General features: G+C 37.4%; 1 protein-coding gene across 1 annotated transcript in view; it reads left to right on the top strand.

The window, feature by feature from the left end:
• The first annotated feature begins 113 nt into the window (after positions 1–113).
• Positions 114–20,440, top strand: part of DIS3 (DIS3 homolog, exosome endoribonuclease and 3'-5' exoribonuclease) — a 28,311-nt gene continuing 7,984 nt past the window's right edge. The window contains 20 exon segments of the mRNA XM_036831481.1: positions 114–437; positions 1,047–1,204; positions 3,586–3,779; positions 4,194–4,267; positions 8,595–8,609; positions 11,412–11,460; positions 11,463–11,533; positions 11,535–11,573; positions 12,316–12,337; positions 12,340–12,479; positions 13,672–13,785; positions 13,914–14,051; positions 14,648–14,704; positions 14,706–14,728; positions 14,730–14,793; positions 15,171–15,287; positions 15,551–15,652; positions 16,958–17,022; positions 17,110–17,194; positions 18,677–18,804. Coding sequence (XP_036687376.1) covers positions 210–437; positions 1,047–1,204; positions 3,586–3,779; positions 4,194–4,267; positions 8,595–8,609; positions 11,412–11,460; positions 11,463–11,533; positions 11,535–11,573; positions 12,316–12,337; positions 12,340–12,479; positions 13,672–13,785; positions 13,914–14,051; positions 14,648–14,704; positions 14,706–14,728; positions 14,730–14,793; positions 15,171–15,287; positions 15,551–15,652; positions 16,958–17,022; positions 17,110–17,194; positions 18,677–18,804 — 1,883 coding nt within the window. The 5' untranslated portion in view covers positions 114–209.

Genomic DNA, 20,440 nt, shown 5'->3' with positions numbered 1-20,440 from the left:
CATCTGCCCGCTTTCGCCCAATCCTCGCAGCCCTCAGAGAGCCAACCAACGGCTGTCTCGAGGTTTCCCCGCGAGAGGGGTTTACTAATATCCTGGAGGGGGAAGGAGCAAACCTCTGGGTAAAGTGTAGTTGTGCCACTGGGCTCCACGCTTGACATTTTCCGCCGGAAGAGCACTGTCGGGGTCGGGATTCCTAGCCGCCGGGCAAGATGCTCAAGTCCAGGACTTTCTTAAAAAAGACGCGGGCGGGCGGCGTGATGAAGATCGTGCGCGAGCACTACCTGCGGGACGACATAGGCTGCGGTGCGTCTGGATGCGCGGCGTGCGGCGGTGCGCACGAGGGGACGGTCCTCGAGCCGCAGCCCCTGGATCGGGTCAGCAGCGTCTGCCCGCAGCCGCACTACTTGCTGCCTGACACCAACGTGCTGCTCCACCAGGTGCGCCGGTAGGCGGGCGAAGCGCGGGCACAGCGGCGCCACCGGGAGAAAGGGAGATAGGGAGACTGATGCCCAAGGAGGAGCGTCTTGGGCAACATCACGTACTTAGGGAGAGGCAAACCCCGTCAGGACCTATGCCTCCTGCCCCCCAGGCCGAGGTTCTTTTCCATGTACTGTTCTGTTTTTTTTTTTTTTTTTTTTTTGAGTTCTTGGAGTTATAGGAATTTTAAATACGTCAATTTTCTAACTCCTGGTGTCTCTTCTGCCTTAGATTTTAATGTCTGGAGGTCGGGGACCTGGGCTTCTGTGGCCTCCAGCCTGCGACCCCCAGGCAGCTTGTAAGTGCCTACGAACGAAAGCTATGTGGGCCAACGTATTACTTTATTAATGAAGTTAATTCTACAAAGTTTTGTAATTAGCCTATTTACATGTGTACTTCCTTAATGGACCTGAAGGGTTTTCTATTGCAAAATAGCTCCTTATTTAACGTACAGTTAGTGTTTTTTTTTTTAACCGGCAGAGTTTCACGTTCAACAGAAGCAATTTATGAATGAACACAGGAAAAATTAACTCTTCATTTATTTATTTATTTGTTTATTTATTTAAAAGATTGATGTCCTTGAGGACCCTGCCATCAGGAATGTCATTGTGCTACAAACAGTTCTCCAAGAAGTGAGAAATCGGAGTGCTCCGGTATATAAACGAATCCGAGATGTGACTAATAACCAGGAGAAGCATTTCTATACATTTACTAACGAGCACCATAGGTAGGGGGGAAATTATGTCAATTATCAGGAAACTATAGAATTAGGTAAACTGGGGGGAGAGTTCCTGGCGGTAATCTGTGACATCGTCAGAAGATACACCATAGGTTTCATACTTCTGGGAGTAATATTTGGTTCTTACAGTTTACAGACCTTGCTAAGGTCACATAGGCATTGACTGGGTCAAACCCAGAACCAAAGTCTCCTGGCTCCTCGGCTATGATAGGTACTTTAATTTCCAAAATGTTTTCATTTTGAATTGGTTTTAGCATGAGTCGAGCAGTAGGAGTTTGGAAGATGAGATTTGCCTAGGTTTCTGGTATACCATATTATACGACTAACCAACATAGTTTAATAAAATATAGGAGTTTGTGAAGGAAAGCTTTAAAAATATAAAGCAGATATATTCTAAATGGGCTCTTAAAAGTTAAACTAATACCTTATAACTGAACATATTGACGACAATAAGGTTAAGAAATAGAATTCTTTATGTTTCAGATTCAAGACCTTCGTTTGAACTTAACGTGTGATCTTAGAAAATATGATATTGCCTGTTTCTTATGTTACATAAATAATTTATGATGAGTCCTAGCTTTTTTTTTCTTATAAATTTATTTTATTTTTGGCTGCATTGGGTCTTCATTGCGCGTGGGCTTTCTCTAGTTGCAGCGAGTGGGGGCTACTCTTCATTGTGGTGCGCGGGCTTCTCATTGCGGTGGCTTCTCTTGTTGAGGAGCACGGGCTCTAGGCACAAGGGCTTCAGTAGTTGTGGCACACGGGCTTCAGTAGTTGTGGCTCGCGGGCTCCAGAGCACAGGCTCAGTAGTTGTGGTGCACAGGCTTAGTTGCTCCGCGGCATGTGGGGTCTTCCCGGACCAGGGCTCGAACCGTGTACCCTGCCTTGGCAAGTGGATTCTTAACCACTGCGCCACCAGGGACGTCCCTAAGTTTACTTTTATTAGATCAGAGTTTCTCAATGTTGGCACTATTGACGTATTGGACCGGATAATTCTTTGTTATGGGAAGGCTGTCTTAGGAATTGTAGGATGTTTAGCAGCAGCCCTGGCCTATATGCACTAGATGCCAGTAACAGACCTCCCCTCCCCCACCAATCCACCGATCTGTAACAACCCAGAATGTCTCCAGACATTGTGAAATGTCCCCTGGCGTGGGGGGGGAATATCGCTCCCTGGTTGAGAACTGCTAGATTAGACAGTAGATGTAATAATGAAATCCCATTGGAATATGCAAATTAAAAATATTTAATTTCTCAAATTTCTCTTCTTTATTCTTATATCCCACACTTAAATACTGTTGTTATAAAGAACATCAGTAAAGCACCTGTAGACTTCTTATTTCTGTCTCCTCCTCGAAATCCAGAAACAGAAGCTTCACTGTTTTCCGGCACTCAAAGACCTAGTTTCTGTGGAGCGTGATCATCAGATTTTTAATCCAAGGTTAACAATTTTGTTAGCTTAAGTGCAGTGAATAGAGCTTAGCAATGCTGGGGTAGACAGGAAGAATAAGACACTCGAGCAAGTCTCATGTAAGATTGTTGCTCAGTCATGCTAAAACCAATTCAAAAATTGATGAGTGTCTTTGATAAGCTTCAAAGCATTATCAGGTGTATTTAATGATGAATAATAAGATACCATATATATAAATATAAAATTCTAAAATTGAGCCTATAATTTTTAAGAAGTAGGTAGAAGTTATTGTGCTGAATTTTGTTATTGTACTTAAATTTGGCTTCGAAGAACAGATTTAGAGAAATAAGTATGCTGACACTTGATAGCTCAGAGTGGATAGACTTAGAAGGAATATGCAATCATATCTGTATCTGGTCTTTCAATCTCTAGATGGCATTTGTCACTTATTCAGGATTTACCATGGATAATTTACGTGCATTATGTATTTAATAACTATAGATTAATCATATGATCACAAATCATCTAATCATACAATTAGCTTTTAGGAATTCCTGATAATCTACAGTTTGAATGAAATCTCATTATCAGACCTGCAAAGTTTTAGTATAGTTTTTTTCCAACAAACTATTACTTTTTTAATGTCCCAACCTGAAGTAGAAATTCTGATCTTGAATTTTTCTTTTGGTGAAATAAATTTATTTTAGTCTTTTTATTGCTCCATTAATGTGATTTTCTTCTTTTCCAAGCAAGTTGTTGTCTTAAAAACGTGACTAGAAGGATCTTATTTGTTTCCGCTCTGAGATGTAAATGTGAATACATTCAAGAGAAAAAGATGTACCGTTGACTTTTAAGTTTAGTAATTATTAAGCATTTATGTCCTAAGACTTTTTACAGATGCTTGATTCTGTTGTTTTCCATTTCTTTCTTTCTTTTTTTCCCTTTCCATTACATTTAGAGAAACTTATGTAGAACAATTACAGGGAGAAACTTCTAATGACAGGAATGATAGAGCCATTCGAGTAGCAGCAAAGTGGTACAACGAACATTTGAAGAAAATATCGGCAGAGAATCAGCTGCGAGTTATCTTCATAACCAATGACAGGAAAAACAAAGAGAAAGCCATAGAAGAAGGGATACCAGCTTTCACTTGTAAGTCTCCATGGAGACCGGACTCTTAGTTGATGTTTGCAAATGCATATAAAAACTATCAGGCCCATAACCAGATGTTCATTTAACCATTTGGTATTTTCATAGTCCTATATAACTAAATGTGATATTTTTGTATTTTTTTGATTTCTCAGCATTTCTAAGCTAAGTGAGTTGTGCCACCAATGGCTATTAATTTCCTTATCAAGACTTGGAATTGGCTTAGCAATAAAAGCTTATAGATATACTTGACCCACTGCCTTTTGGGTGTGACCACCTCAACAGAGAGGACTTCCTCCCCCCCCCAAAAAAAAATTGACATATGTACTGTCACAAACAAAAGAAGGGGAAAAAAACATATCTAAGGGGGAAAAAAACACATTTGAATTTATCAAGAGCAAAAAACTTATTTTTCAGGTGAAGAATATGTAAAAAGCCTAACTGCTCACCCTGAACTCATAGATCGTCTTGCTTGTTTGTCTGAAGAAGGGGTATGTTTGAGTTTGTTTTATTTTGTTTTTGAAAAGTGAAATTATTAATGTAACCACTTCCAGATGTTAGGCTTATAGTTACCAAATTTAAAAATTGGAATATCGGTGGGTAAGCTGGAATTGGAATAGGAGTTGGGTTATAAACAACAAGAGTGCCTCTAATAGGCTTCTTATCAAAATGCCATCCCTAAAGACTTGACTTTCTCAAATAGCGCTGCTTACTGATATATCCTCAGCAACCCAAGTAGGGCCTGGCACAAGGTGGCACTATCTGTTTGATTAATAAATGAAGGAATTCATGGCTGGCTTGTGATAAGGAGTAGGTATTTGACAAACAGAGAAGTGGTGGGCACTGCAGAGAGCATACAGCTGTGGCATCAATTCCATAGGAGGAGGGAGGGAGTCATAAGAGGTAGAACGGGTAGGCAAGGGGCGAGATAGTGTGGACTTAACAATTTATTCTGTTAGTAATTTTTTAAACTGTCTTATAAAGGTCTCCCTAAAAGGCTGCTATGAAGAGAAGTTAGCAGATAGGACTCTGGGCTCCCTACCTTATATTGTCAGGCTAAAAGACATTAAAGGTGGATGAGAGTGTGTCTAGGAGGAACAGAGGAGAAGGACCAGAATTGTTACTTATTTGGGAGACTACTCTAATTTCGATTTGTAAGATGATGCATTGTATCAAGGGCAAGATTAGAGGCAGAGAGATGAGAAAAGGGATCACTGCAATAGTGAACTTGAGAGGGAACCATTAAACTTTGTGAGCTGATATTTCCTTGTATGTAAAGCGTGTTTAGCAATAATGACTTCATAGTGTTATTAGGGTCGAATGAGGTGACAACAGTTGTATTAATAAAATTCTTATCTCAGTGCCTGGCAAACAGCTATGGTAAATGTAAATGGTAGATACTATTGATATAAAAATTGGTTTTATGTAATAGAACATTATACGTACATCCAGTCTTTACAGCATTTTCTCCACCCCTGCTTGTCTTCAACCAGCTACTTTACAAAACTAAATGGAAGTGAGAAAATAAAAGCTGGGCTTGATTTTTAGAATACAGATTTAGGATTATCCTGTCTAATAGGTAGCCACTAGTTGCATGTGGCTGTTTAAATTTAATTCAGGTTAAAACTTCAGTTTCTCAGTTGTACTATTCAACTTTCAAGCATCCAGGAGCCACTTGTGCCTAGTGACTACTGTACTGGAGATCACAAAAAGAACACTCCCTTTATCACAAAGTTGTTTTGGATAGCACTGGTCTAGAAGAAGAAACAAGGAGTAATCCAACATTGGTGATTGACTGTATTTGATTATGCACTATGGTACGGTGAGTGTAGGATATGGTGAAATTACAGTCGGTTCTATTGTTAACACATGTGTGTTCCTCGAAGTCACTGTGCCATGCAAAATTATATAATGAAAACCACAGAGCTAAGGGAAAATGTGGTTAGGGACACACTCAGAAACTTCATGAAGCGGTGAAAAGAGGGTTATCTAAATTTGAACAGAAAGTTGTTACACCAGATGAAGATGGTGTGACTCGTAAAACACAGTGATCTGAAGTAACTGATAGATGTTTGAGAGGTGTGTGTGTGTGTGCGCGTGTGGATTCAGCTTGGTTCAGCTAGGTGCAGTTTTCTGCATTCACCTGGTTTTTTTTTTTTTTAACAACTTTATTGAAGTATAATTGCTTTACAATGGTGTGTTAGTTTCTGCTTTATAACAAAGTGAATTAGCTATACATATACATATATCCCCATATCTCTTCCCTCTTGCATCTCCCTCCCTCCCACCCTCCCTATCCCACCCCTCTAGGTGGTCACAAAGCACTGAGCTGATCTCTCTGTGCTGTGCGGCTGCTTCCCACTAGCTATCTATTTTACATTTGGTAGTGTATATATGTCCATGCCACTCTCTCACTTCGTCCCAGCTTACCCTTCCCCCTCCCTGGGTCCTCAAGTCCATTCTCTACGTCTGTGTCTTTATTCCTGTCCTGCCCCTAGGTTCTTCAGAACCATTTTTTTTTTTTTTAGATTCCATATATATGTGTTAGCATACGGTATTTGTTTTTCTTTCTGACTTACTTCACTCTGTATGACAGACTCTAGGTCCATCCTCCTCACTACGAATAACTCAATTTCGTTTCCTTTTATGGCTGAGTAATATTCCATTGTATATATGTGCCACATCTTCTTAATCCATTCATCTGTCGATGGACAGATAGGTTGCTTCCATGTCCTGGCTATTGTAAATAGAGCTGCAGTGAACATTGTGGTACATGACTCTTTTTGAATGATGGTTTTCTCAGGGTATATGCCCAGTAGTGGGATTGCTGGGTCGTATGGTAGTTCTATTTTTCGTTTTTTGAGGAACCTCCATACTGTTCTCCATAGTGGCTGTATCAATTTACATTCCCACCAACAGTGCAAGAGGGTTCCCTTTTCTCCACACCCTCTCCAGCATTTATTGTTTGTAGATTTTTTGATGATGGCCATTCTGACTGGTGTGAGGTGATACCTCATTGTAGTTTTGATTTGCATTTCTCTAATAATTTGTGGTGTTGAGCATTCTTTCATGTGTTTGTTGGCAATCTGTATATCTTCTTTGGAGAAATGTCTTTTTAGGTCTTCTGCTCATTTTTGGATTGGGTTGTTTGTTTTTTTGATATTGAGCTGCATGAGCTGCTTGTAAATTTTGGGGATTAATCCTTTGTCGGTTGCTTCATTTGCAGATATTTTCTCTCATCTGAGGGTTGTCTTTTCGTCTTGTTTATGGTTTCCTTTGCTGTGCAAAAGCTTTTAAGTTTCATTAGGTCCCATTTGTTTAGTTTTGTTTTTATTTCCATTTCTCTAGGAGGTGGGTCAAAAAGGATCTTGCTGTGATTTATGTCATAGAGTGTTTGCCTATGTTTTCTTCTAAGAGTTTGATAGTGTCTGGGCTTCAATTTAGGTCTTTAATCCATTTTGAGTTTATTTTTGTGTATGGTGTTAGGGAGTGTTCTAATTTCATTCTTTTACATGTAGCTGTCCAGTTTTTCCAACACCACTTATTGAAGAGGCTGTCTTTTCTCCGTAGTATATTCTTGCCTCCTTTATCAAAAATAAGGTGACCATATGTGCATGGGTTTATCTCTGTGCTTTCTATCCAGTTCCTTTGATCTATATTTCTGGTTTTGTGCCAGTACCATACTGTCTTGATTACTGTAGCTTTGTAGTATAGTCTGAAGTCAGTGAGCCTGATTCCTCCAGCTCCGTTTTTCTTTCTCAAGATTGCTTTGGCTTTTCGGGGTCTTTTGTGTTTCCATACAAATTGTGAAATTTTTTGTTCTAGTTCTGTGAAAAATGCTATTGGTAGTTTGATGGGGATTGCATTGAATCTGTAGATTGCTTTGGGTAGTATAGTCACTTTCACAATGTTGATTCTTCCAATCCAAGAACATGGTGTATCTCTCCATCTGTTTGTATCATCTTTAATTTCTTTCATCAGTGTCTTATAGTTTTCTGCATACAGGTCTTTGTCTCCTTAGGTAGGTTTATTCCTAGGTATTTTATTCTTTTTGTTGCAGTGGTAAAAGGGAGTGTTTCCTTAATTTCTCTTTCAGATTTTTCATCATTAGTGTATAGGAATGCAAGAGATTTCTGTGCATTAATTTTGTATCCTGCTACTTTACCAAATTCATTGTTTAGCTCTAGTAGTTTTCTGGTACCATCTTTAGGATTCTCTATGTATAGTATCATGTCATCTGCAAACCAGTGACAGCTTTACTTCTTCTTTTCCAATTTGGATTCCTTTTATTTCTTTTTCTTCTCTGATTGCTGTGGCTAAAACTTCCAAAACTATGTTGAGTAATAGTGGTGAGAGTGGGCGACCTTGTCTTGTTCCTGATCTTAGTTTCAATGGTTTCAGTTTTTCACCATTGAGAATGGTGTTGGCTGTGGGTTTGTCATATATGGCCTTTATTATGTTGAGGTATGCTCCCTCTGTGCATACTTTCTGGAGAGTTTTTATCATAAATGGGTGTTGAATTTTGTCAAAAGCTTTTTCTGCATCTATTGAGATGTTCATATGGTTTTTATCTTTTCAGTTTGTTAATATGGTGTAGCACATTGATTGATTTTGCATATACTGAAGAATCCTTGCATTCCTGGGATAAACCCCACTTGATCATGGTATAGGATCCTTTTAATGTATTGGTGGATTCTGTTTGCTAGTATTTTGTTGAGGATTCTTGCATCTATGTTCATCAGTGATACTGGCCTGTAGTTTTCTTTCGTTGTGACATCTTTGTCTGATTTTGCTATCAGGGTGATGGTGGCTTCGTAGAATGAGTTTGGGAGTGTTCCTCCCTCTGCTGTATTTTGGAAGAGTTTGAGAAGGGTAGGTGTTAGCTCTTCTCTAAATGTTTGATAGAATTCGCCTGTGAAGCCATCTGGTTCTGGGCTTTTGTTGGAAGATTTTTAATCACAGTTTCAATTTCAGTGCTTGTGATTGGTCTGTTTGTATTTTCTATTTCTTCCTGGTTCAGTCTCGGAAGGTTGTGCTTTTCTAATAATTTGTCCATTTCTTCCAGGTTGTCCATTTTGTTGGCATATAGTTGCTTGTAGTAATCTCTCATGATCCTTTGTATTTCTGTAGTGTCAGTTGTTACTTCTCCTTTTTCATTTCTAATTCTATTGATTTGAGTCTTGTCCCTTTTTTTCTTGATGAGTCTGGCTAATGGTTTATCAATTTTGTTTGTCTCTTAAGAAACCAGCTTTTAGTTTTATTGATCTTTGCTATTGTTTCCTTCATTTCTTCTTCATTATTTCTGATCTGATCTTTATGATTTCTTTCCTTCTGTTAATTTTGGGGTTTTTTTGTTCTTTTTCTCTAATTCCTTTAGGTGTAAGGTTAGGTTGTTTATTTGTGATTTTTCTGTTTCTTGAGGTAGGATGTATTGCTATAGACTTCCCTCTTAGAATTGCTTTTGCTGCATCCCATAGGTTTTGGGTCGTTGTGTTTTCATTGTCATTTGTTTCTAGGTATTTTTGATTTCCTCTTTGATTTCTTCAGTGATCTCTTGGTTATTTAGTAGCATATTGTTTAGCCTCCATGTGTTTGTATTTTTGACAGATTTTTTCCTGTAATTGATGTCTAGTCTCATAGTATTGTTGGAAAAGATACTTGATACGATTTCAGTTTTCTTAAATTTACCAAGGCTTGATTTGTGACCCAAGCTATGATCTATCCTGGAGAATGATCCATGAGCACTTGAGAGAAAGTGTATTTTGTTGTTTTGGATGGAATGTCCTGTAAATATCAATTAAGTCCATCTTGTTTAATGTATCATTTAAAGCTTGTGTTTCCTTATCTATTTTCATTTTGGATGATCTGTCCACTGGTGAAAGTGGGGTGTTAAAGTCCCCTACTATGATTGTGTTACTGTCGATTTCCTCTTTTATCGCTGTTAGCACTTGCCTTACGTATTGAGGTGCTCCTGTGTTGTCACCTGGTATTTTGTAATATATCAATTGCATTGGAACACATTTGTGTTTTCAAAACAAGCATTATAGGAGAACTGACTGAACTTAGCAGGGGCGTCTAACCCCAATTTGGGATGTCAAGGCTTCCTGATAGAAGTAATGTCTAAACTGAGCTAGGAGGGATGTTAAGAAAGCAAATTGCTTTGAGACAGAGACATTTTAGCTACATTATGTAAGGGAGTTAACCATGTATTAACATTAACTAGGGGAAGAGCATTTCATGCAGAAGGAACAGTAAGTTCAAAGGCTCTGAGGTTAGAATAATTGGCAAGATCAAGAAATAGCTAAAAGTGTGGCTGGATGGAGTGTGCAAGGGAGAAAATGTTAGGGATGAAGACAGAAACGTAGGTAGAGACCAGATCATTGGGTGTAGTGAGTCATGTGAAAAAAAAAAACTGGATTTAGCCCATGAGTGCTAGACAGCTGTTGAGCAGGAGGATAGTAATATCCTTTTGGCTGCTCTAAGGAGAATAGATTAGAAGCAAGGTCCTTCAATTAGGAGGATATTTTTAGTACCCCTGGGAGACAAGACAGAAATTGGGTCATGGTAGCAGCCAGTTAAGGTGGTGAGAAGTAGTCAGATCAGATTGGGTATATTTGCTGATACAAATATTTATTGATTTTAGGAGTTGATGATAGATTGGATGGGGCTATGAGGGAATAATTAATCAGTTAATTAATGTATTTTAATAGACCATATCATTAATTAATTTATTTAATGGATCATAGTATTTAATAGGTCCATATTTTTTTAAAAATAGGTTATATTAGTTTATATGATGGTGAGGATGTTATAGTAGAGAGGGGGGGAAATTTGATTCCAGAGAGAGAAGGTAATTATAGGACAAAGTTCTTGAATAGAGGAGAGGAGATGATAGGTAGATGCACGTAGGTGAGCAGATTCAGCGGTAGGGAGGTGAAGTAGGTCTCGAGTGACTGCTTCTGATTCTCAGTGTGGAGATGGAGGTCCTTCATCTGAGAGTGAGGAAGGAAGACAAGGAACTTGGAGAGTTAAGCAGAAAAAAAGAAGGTATAAAGTGATCTCCTCAGAAGGTAGGAAATTTAGGAAATGAAGAAAACTAAAGGAGCCAAGCAATCAGGATTTTGGATGTTGAGGTCTTTGAGAATCCTGGAAGGTGTTGTGGTGGATCTACAGTAGATGCCAGCCTACCTCTATCTAACAGCTTTAGCTGTTTAAAATAATCCAAATAAAAATAGCTTTTCTTGTGCTTTCAGGAACCACAGTCTTTTCATGCAGTTGAGGCTTTCCATTACCCTTTACATACCTACCCGCTCACTTGATCACCTAACTACACACCTTCATTCCAGGAGGCCTGGGTAGGGTAGGGGGGTAACACAGAGTTTCTTAGTGTTCTGCATCTGTAGCTGACACCCTAAATGTATGAAATGGAAATGTTTGTGTATTTCTAAAATAGAAAGCATTTTTTTCTTACTGTGCTATGTTCATATCAAATTCTACAGTGGTATATACCATAATGTGGATGGTGGTTTTAAAAAATACCTGATGGTGTTAATAGTTGTATATGGAGCATACAAAAGACTCACTACTAACTATATCTCTTGGTTTGTTGTTAGTCACAGAATGAAAATACGAAAGTGGAAAAATAAATATTTTCAAGAGCATCTTCCATTAAGTAAGCGACAACAAGCATAAAATCTGGTACATACCTTCAAGGGACATTAGAGCCAGCAGGGAAAAATTACTCAGAAGCTATAAAAAACAGTCTGGGTTCATGGTGACACTGAAGACAAGAAGGAGGCAGTGTGTACATAAATTCCTTTACACTAAAATGTTTTCTTTCTTTTTTTTCCACAAGTGTTTAACATTTTGTACAAGAAGTTAAATTGCTTTATCCTCCCAATTTATCGGCTTGAAGAAAGTTATGTGAAAGGTCATAGATACTGTAGAATTAATCACTTTTCAGAAACTGCTTATTGAGGAAAAGAACTATTAACCCACTTTTAAGAGAATAAAAATCTAATCAATAAAAAACCCACTAATGGTACCTCTATTTTCTGTATTATGATCTATTGTGGGAAATACTATTTACATAATGTATCATTGCTCTGGAGAGCTTCACACACTTTAAAGCAAATAGCAGTTGTTTTGGGGGTGCTGACTATTGGGCAGGTACTCCTCTCATTGCTTTGAACACTGCATTTCATTATTTTCAACTCTGCCTGTAAGAGTAGGTACTCTCTTTTTTGTTTTACCAATCAGGACCCTGAGATTTAGAGAGATTAAGAAATTGTGGTACTAATGTAAGAGTTATGGTAGAGCCATGAACCAACCTGTATTTTCTGACCATGTGTTTTCTATTTGCTATTGAGAAATTAAGAGGGCAGAGTAAAGGGCCCCACTATACAAGGAAGAAAATACATAAGGAGGGGGAAATAGAAACATAGAGACATCAGAATATATCTAAACTTCTGTAGGCAACCTTCCCATTATTATATTGCCTTTGAAAATATCTGGGCATGTGTCATTTGCTGTTTCACAGATAATCTTACAAGGACTTAAAAATTTAACCGAGCTATTCATGAAGATATTGTGGCTGTGGAGCTTCTTCCAAAGAATCAGTGGGTAGCACCATCTTCTGTGGTTTTACTTGACGAAGGTCAAAATGAAGATGATATGGAGAAAGAAGAGGAGAGAGAACGCATTGTATGAAACCAAGAAAGTTTTATTTTTTGTCTGTGTAGCTTTGAATAAGTTGTTAATGTATTGTCTTTGGAAAAAATTAAACAAGTTTTATTGCTTTCAGATTTATTTTATTAATATTTATTTTATTCATTATTTATAATGAATAAAATTATAGTTCTGTCAGTTTAATAATATATGTCATACACATAGTTGATTTCTTTTCCTCTAAGTAGTCTGCTTTTAAATTAATGTCTTATTTTGCTCAAATAAGACAAAGGTTTAAATACAAAAAGACTTGAGTATGAAACTTGAATTCTGACATTCAGGTGTACGATCTGGCTGAATTAGTGAGGTTTAAGTAAATACAAATTTTAAATTTTCTGAAATGCGTTTATGTAATGTTAAAGTTCCCTCAGCATAAGAGATGTACTTCTGGGCCCTTACAAATGGGTCTGTTTAATAATTCCTTCTCTATTACCATATTCATTATAAAGAGAGTGCTTTCAGTTGTTTCTATGACCTAAAGTCTACCTGATATGACCTATTTATTTTCCATTTTAGAATTAAAAAGAATAATACAAGTAGTTGGAATTCACACAACAGTAGTAGTAGTTCTCTTTATATGAATTATATTCACTATTCTGGAGTCTTACTGTAACATTATCTTGCGAGTCCAAGCCATAGAAGAGTGTTAGAGGTGAAATACCATAGGTTCTTCTGCCATTTCTAATAAGAACTATTTTTGTTTGGGTTTATATTTTGGATAAGATGAACCTTTAAAGATACATCTCTTTTTTAATGAATTAATAAATGCCACCTCAGCTATTATTGAAAACTAGTACGAAAATCCTAGTCTTTTTAATTACCAGACCTGTGTGTGTGTGTGTGTGTGTTGTGTGTGTGTGGCACGCACATGTGTGCAAGTCAGTAAATATCTTCATATTAAAACTGCAGAGTCCAGTTCTGACATATTTATTCAGTTACTTTTCTTTTTTTGATTCTCTTTTGTTTTGTAGTGCTTTATCATGGAACTGTTTTTGTAGTTTTGTTTGGCATGCTCTTGCCTAGAATTTTGAAGCATCAAAATTCCGTAGTTTTATGTCATAATTTACTGCCTGAGAAAGTATCTGTATTCTAATTTTGAAGGGAAATTGTCTCATTATCCTTACAGGAAAGATAACTGAAGATTTTTACTTTTATTTTTACATCTCAGCTTAAGACTGCTGTAAGTGAAAAAATGTTAAAGCCTACAGGTAGAGTTGTTGGAATAATAAGAAGGAACTGGAGACCATATTGTGGCATGCTTTCTAAGTCTGATATTAAAGAGGTGGGTAAACAGCATGTTACTATGTAATAAAAAAATGAAATACATTGAATAGAACTTAGAGCCCTCACCTTGCCCCCATCCCCAGCCTTTTTTGTATGTGTAAAATCTTTTTTCCTAATTTTCTCTAGTCAAGAAGACATCTCTTTACTCCTGCTGAAAAGAGAATCCCTAGAATTCGGATAGAAACCAGACAGGCCTCTACAATAGAAGGGCAGAGAATTATTGTTGCTATTGATGGTTGGCCCCAGAAATTCCAGATATCCAATGTAAGCTTGAATTAATCATTTTATTTTAGAATATTTAATGAAAACTTTGGGAATAAAGTTGCTTCTTTTCCTGAAAAATAGAATCTGCTGTTGTATAAAATACATACTGAGATCTAGAGTATTTCACAGTTACCTGATAATGTACGTCCAATTTGAAAATTAATTTTAGAAATTCCAGTGTAAATCATTTGTGACTTTTACTCAACTTCATACAAATAACTTCTGGTGACAGCAACTACACAAACGGCATTTGAGACCTAAGTAGATTGTAAAATAAACGAATTTGGAAGGTAAGGATATTTGAAGCACAACAAAAAAACATTTTTAAACTTGAAAAATAATAGGAAATAACAAGACAGACCCTGTGTTATATGAGAACCGGCGGGCCCTTGGGGAGTCTCCCCCATAAATCACTTGAGAAGTCTTTGTCATTTTTAGCTTTAATTTACCTAGTTGTCAGTTTTAAGAAGTGTGGAGAACATTTAGAAATACTAAAGTGATATGTAAATGTCAGGGATTTTAATGTTATATTAAACATATAAATTGCTAACAGAAAGCTGTAAATACACCTTTCTAATCATATCTTTTGGCTTTAGGGACACTTTGTAAAAAATTAGGGTGAAGTCTGAGACAAAGAGACTGAAACAGAAGTTTTTGTTACTTGAGCATGATGTTCCCATCACCTTTCTCACAGGCTGTTCTTAGCCTTCTACCAAAGATGCCCTGGCGCATCACTGAGAAGGTATGTTGAAAAGAATTCTTAGTGAATCACTGTATCTGAGCTACTAATTTTGTTTGATTTCTGTATGTGTTTTTTTTAAATATGTAGAAACCGTAGTTCCCTCCTCCCCTGCATTTAGTTTGGTACAGAACTCTTAGGTATCATGGAAATCATTTGCTTTACTGAAAGACAGACTTTTCTAGGGGACAGACATTAGCTTATGTCAGATTTTCCAAAGATGAGGAGTTCACAAGTTATAAATCATGATGTGCAGTTATAATTAAGAAATAAAGCTGTTTTTTTTTTAATTTGTAGATATTGTTGATTGCATAAGAGCTTGTGTTACATCTGTACCACCAAAATAGTTTTTTATTTCTTAATAATGTGGCATCTTCTAGGACATGAAAAACAGAGAAGACCTGAGACATCTGTGTGTTTGTAGTGTGGACCCCCCAGGATGTACTGATATAGATGATGCTCTCCATTGTAGAGAACTTGAAAATGGAAATTTGGAGGTATTCATAATTATAATGATGTTCTACCCAAATATAGTACTGGTCTTGAGTTAATTTTCTTTTGACCCATTGTAGAATTTGTTTGTGAGTTATTTATGTCAAGTAGAGTCAGTTGTAGCTGCAGAGACTAATGGGCATGTAAAAAATTGAAATGGTAACTGTGACTAAGGTCCTTTTTCCTTTTAGCCATATTTCTTCTCATTAGAACTCCATTAGTACATTTACCCAATTAAGCATGTTGACATCCTTTTTATCTCTTTAAGGTTGGTGTTCATATTGCTGATGTTAGCTATTTTATTAGACCAGGAAATGCATTGGATCAAGAATCAGCTAGAAGGGGAACAACTGTGTATCTTTGTGAAAAGGTAAGTATGTTAAATTTAGAGTGGAATTTTGATACATCATTTCCATCATCTGTTTTATTCTTAATAATAAAACCGGGCTTCCCTGGTGGCGCAGTGGTTGAGAATCTGCCTGCTAATGCAGGGGACACGGGTTCGAGCCCTGGTCTGGGAAGATCCCACATGCCGTGGAGCAGCTGGGCCCGTGAGCCACAACTACTGAGCCTGCGCGTCTGGAGCCTGTGCCCCGCAACGGGAGGGGCCGCGATAGTGAAAGGCCCGCGCACCGCGATGAAGAGCGGTCCCCGCACCACGATGAAGAGTGGCCCCCACTTGCCGCAACTAGAGAAAGCCCTCGCACGAACCGAAGACCCAGCACAGCCAAAAATAAATAAATAAATAAAAATAAAAGTAGCTATAAAAAAAAATTAAAAAAAAAAAAAATAAAACCATCTGAGGTATTTCCTGAGAAGAGGACAGCCTCAGTATATAGTGAAATATGAATTACTACTTTGTTAATTGTGCAGTTTGTCAAAATCATGGGCACTTTTGGATTCTTGAACAGTCTGGAATAGTACATGAATTAGCTAAAAGACATACATAGAATAAGATGGCCTTAAATCAGTGAAAATATTGCAATTGTTTTGTTATTGAGTGACCCAAATAACAAGTAGATGTAGTTGATATAAATTGTTGTGTAGCATTTAACTTATTATTGGTGGGTAATTAATATATTTTCTGTTTCTTATATATATAGTTAAGTCGAGTCTGTTCTGTCACAATTTACCATTTATTCCTCATTAAGTATGCTCCCATAAACTTACAGAGAAAAATTGTGAAAGTAGAAGGGAAAGTTAAGCTTAGTCTGTGATAAATTCATTGTCAAAGTTCTTCTGTGTAGCTTTTTTCCATAAAAATTTAGTGTTTCTCTTTTTTTAGAATGTTGAAAACACCCTGTGGTTTGTGTGAAGTATTGGAGGAAGGTCCAGTCGTAGAGCTGTTAGGGCCTGTGTCTGTTATCTAGTACAAACGTATTGTACAGACCAGAGATTTCAAAGTTTCAGAGCACAGCTAGGTGGGTAGTGTAGAGAACTTAAACTTAGACAGACTGACATGAAATCCAGTTTTCTTTCATTGCTTCCCTCTCGTAAAAATTGTGTGTAACTACTTTTCTAGAAATAGACTTTTTATTTCACATTTTCTCACTTCTTTTCACAAAGGCCTTTTTGTTCCCCTTGTAAGATCAATGCTATTGATATTTGAGAGTAGAACCTCAAAAAACGTGTGGAGACAGCTCAGTAATCCACAACTCTATTTTATTTGTTCCAGAGGATTGACATGGTTCCAGAGTTGCTTAGCTCTAACTTATGTTCCCTAAGATCTAACGTTGACAGGTATTTATGCACATTTCTTCATAAAAACATAGTATTTACTACTTTAACTGATTCCCATTAACAGATACCATCTATTTTTCCTCATAGGTTGGCATTTTCATGTATTTGGGAAATGAATCACAATGCCGAAATCTTAAAAACAAGGTTTACCAAAAGTGTCATTAATTCAAAGGTTGGTTTCATGGTTACTACTTCATGTTTAACATCTTTGGTGCTTTTAACAATGTTCTAGACCGTTTTGAAAAAGTTAGGCTTATTAATAATAATAAGTAGTTTTTCCCCGGTGTTGCAGCAAAATCTAGTTGTTTTCAGTTATTTGCTTAATTTTTGCTGTTATTTAGAAATGAGTTTATGTGGCAGTTTTCCTGTATTCAGAAACTTACGAAGCCTATATACTAGAGGAGACCAAGTAGGTTTCTTTTAGCCCTAACTCAGGGACTCCAGTGTTTGAAGTTGTCCCAGTTTGTAACTGGTTAGTATTTTAAAAGATGGCATGTACACCGTCTCCTTGTTCCTCACATTTTCTCACTGAAATAATGTCATAAATCATGGTTGAATTCCAGTAGGACTAGCCTGAGATCAATGTTCACACAGAATGGAGCCAGATTATGTTTTTCTCATTCTTCTCCTTTTTTTTATACTTTTCCCCAGATTCCCTTGTGTTCTTATTTTGCCCTGAATCTACCTCTGATGTTTGCCAAACCACTTTTGTTCCAATGATCTGTTTTCCAAGTTTACCTGCTTTTTCTCTCCCTTTGACATCATTCTTTTCTAGTCAGCTAGTGATTGGAAAGAAAGCAGTGTTAAACTGACAGATAATAATGTGTGAATGATTTAAATTTTCCTAGATTAGTATTTTTAAATAGGATGAGTTTATAATTCTCCTAGACTTGGTCAGTGTAACAAAATTATATGAAAAAAATGAGTAAACGTATAACAGAAAACATTTTTAGATGGGGAACTCTTATCCCCTAATAAGTTGGTTCTCCCAAGAATCTGACCTGGTCTGCATCACCTAACTCTCTTATACTATTCCTGATTTTTACTCAAAAAGCTGCTTAGAAAAAAAAAAGCTAAAAAATGGTATTTTCCATAAGGAGGGAAATAGGAACAGAGGTACCATTTGTATATTTGGATTGTAATTAGAAATTAATGTTTTCTACTATGATTTTTCTGATTCTTAGGTTAAATACTTAATTTTGGGTATTTAGTAGATTTCCTATAAAACATGATGTCTAGACTATTACAATTTTATTAACTATTTGCAGTGAGAAAGGCAGTATTGGTTCTCTGGAAAGGACTTCACTTTACAGTCATTATCAGAGAATAATCTAACCTTCCTTTTATTTTATTTTAACATTACCTAAGTATTTATACATTAACTGAACTATGAGTAAAGAGTTTAAACTATTTACTAACCATTCTACCATTTTATTTTGTTTTAACATAAGTTCGCTTATGTTGTGTAATGCATCAGGTAAGAGTAAATGAACCAGAAATCATAGGTGTGGAGTATAAATATTATAGATAGGAATCTCTTCTTTTGTTACTGATTTTAGGTTTTCTGAAATCATGGATTTTATGTAGTGGAAATAGGAGAACATAGTAAGGCAGTTTTTATAAGCGTTGTATTAACATATGGTTTCTTTTTTAGGCTTCCCTTACATATGCTGAAGCTCAGATGAGAATTGATTCAGCAGCCATGAATGATAGTATTACTGCTAGTCTCCGTGGACTAAATAAACTAGCTAAAATTTTGAAAAAAAGAAGAATTGAGAATGGGTACATTTCAAAAATAGTTATTAAGATTTGTCTTAATTCACCTATCCCGGTATCGAGATAACTTGTGAACTCTTTAGAGTGTTTTATCATGGACAAGGGTGAATTATTTAATAGGCTGAAGAGGGACTCTTAAGTAGAAACATTCCATTTCTCCTAGACACCTTTTTAAATGTTAGCAGCTTGATTCTGGACTGATGTTTATTCAAGAGTTCTGTTGTGTCAAAGATCTTGATATGTTTGAGTTAAAGATGTTGAAGAAATTCTAGGAAGGCAAGATTGTCTTAAGACTGTTCTATGGATTGTTCCTGATTTTAATTAGAAATGAGTTTCAAGATTGAACATTGGGGCTTCCCTGGTGGCGCAGTGGTTGAGAATCTGCCTGCTAATGCAGGGGACACGGGTTCGAGCCCTGGTCTGGGAAGATCCCACATGCCACGGAGCGGCTGGGCCCGTGAGCCACAACTACTGAGCCTGCGCGTCTGGAGCCTGTGCCCCGCAACGGGAGGGGCCGCGATAGTGAAAGGCCCGCGCACCGCGATGAAGAGCGGTCCCCGCACCGCGATGAAGAGTGGCCCCCACTTGCCGCAACTAGAGAAAGCCCTCGCACGAACCGAAGACCCAGCACAACCAAAAATAAATAAATAAATAAAAATAAAAGTAGCTAAAAAAAGGAGGAGGAAATTAAAAAAAAAAAAAAAAAAAAAAAAAAAAAGATTGAACATTGGTTTTCAGATGTTTAAATAAATTTAGATGAAGTCCTTCTTTTTTTTTTTTTTTTTTAAACTTTTTTTTTTTTTTTTTTAAGATTTATTTATTGATTGATTGATTGCTATGTTGGGTCTTCGTTTCTGTGCTAGGGCTTTCTCTAGTTGCGGCAAGCGGGGGCCACTCTTCATCGCGGTGCGCGGGCCTCTCACTATCGTGGCCTCTCTTGTTGTGGAGCACAGGCTCCAGACGCGCAGGCTCAGTAGTTGTGGCTCACGGGCCCAGTTGCTCCGCGGCATGTGGGATCTTCCCAGACCAGGGCGCGAACCCGTGTCCCCTGCATTAGCAGGCAGATTCTCAACCACTGCGCCACCAGGGAAGCCCCGATGAAGTCCTTCTTGCACTTAGAGTTGGAAGAGATTTTAGAGATTGTTTAATCCAACACCTTCATTTTTTTAAATGATTAAGAGTTACCTAGAAGCAGTCTTTCCAAAGATCTGATTAATAGTGGCAGGTTTACATCTTTTAGCTGTTATATCATGGCATTTGCCGAACTGCAGAGGAGTTTTAAGGAGTATCCAGGTACCCAAACTTGTTGAAGTAGTTAGAAGAAATTTGATTCTTGAAAAACATCATCAGCTGTCAGAGTAAAGCAGGTACTTGAGCCTTTCATATGTTGGTCTCTGGGCTCCTGTGCCCATCCAGGGTAGGGTCACAAGTAGTTACTAAAAGTGTTTTTGTTGGGGAGTGCAAACTCTAGATCTGTGCTGTTTTCGTAAGATGTGCCTATTTAAATTAAAATCCATTAAAATTAAAGAAAATTAAAAATTCAGTTCCTGAGTCACACTAGCCATATTTCAAGTCCTCAGTAGCCACATTTGGCTAGTGGCTACCATGTTGGACAAGGTGGATTGAGAACATTTCCATCCCT

This window comes from Balaenoptera musculus, chromosome 18 (genome assembly GCF_009873245.2).
Source record: "Balaenoptera musculus isolate JJ_BM4_2016_0621 chromosome 18, mBalMus1.pri.v3, whole genome shotgun sequence".
Classification (NCBI taxonomy): domain Eukaryota; kingdom Metazoa; phylum Chordata; class Mammalia; order Artiodactyla; family Balaenopteridae; genus Balaenoptera; species Balaenoptera musculus.
Note: the sequence above shows the minus strand (reverse complement) of the source record. Positions and strands in the feature narration are given on the sequence as shown.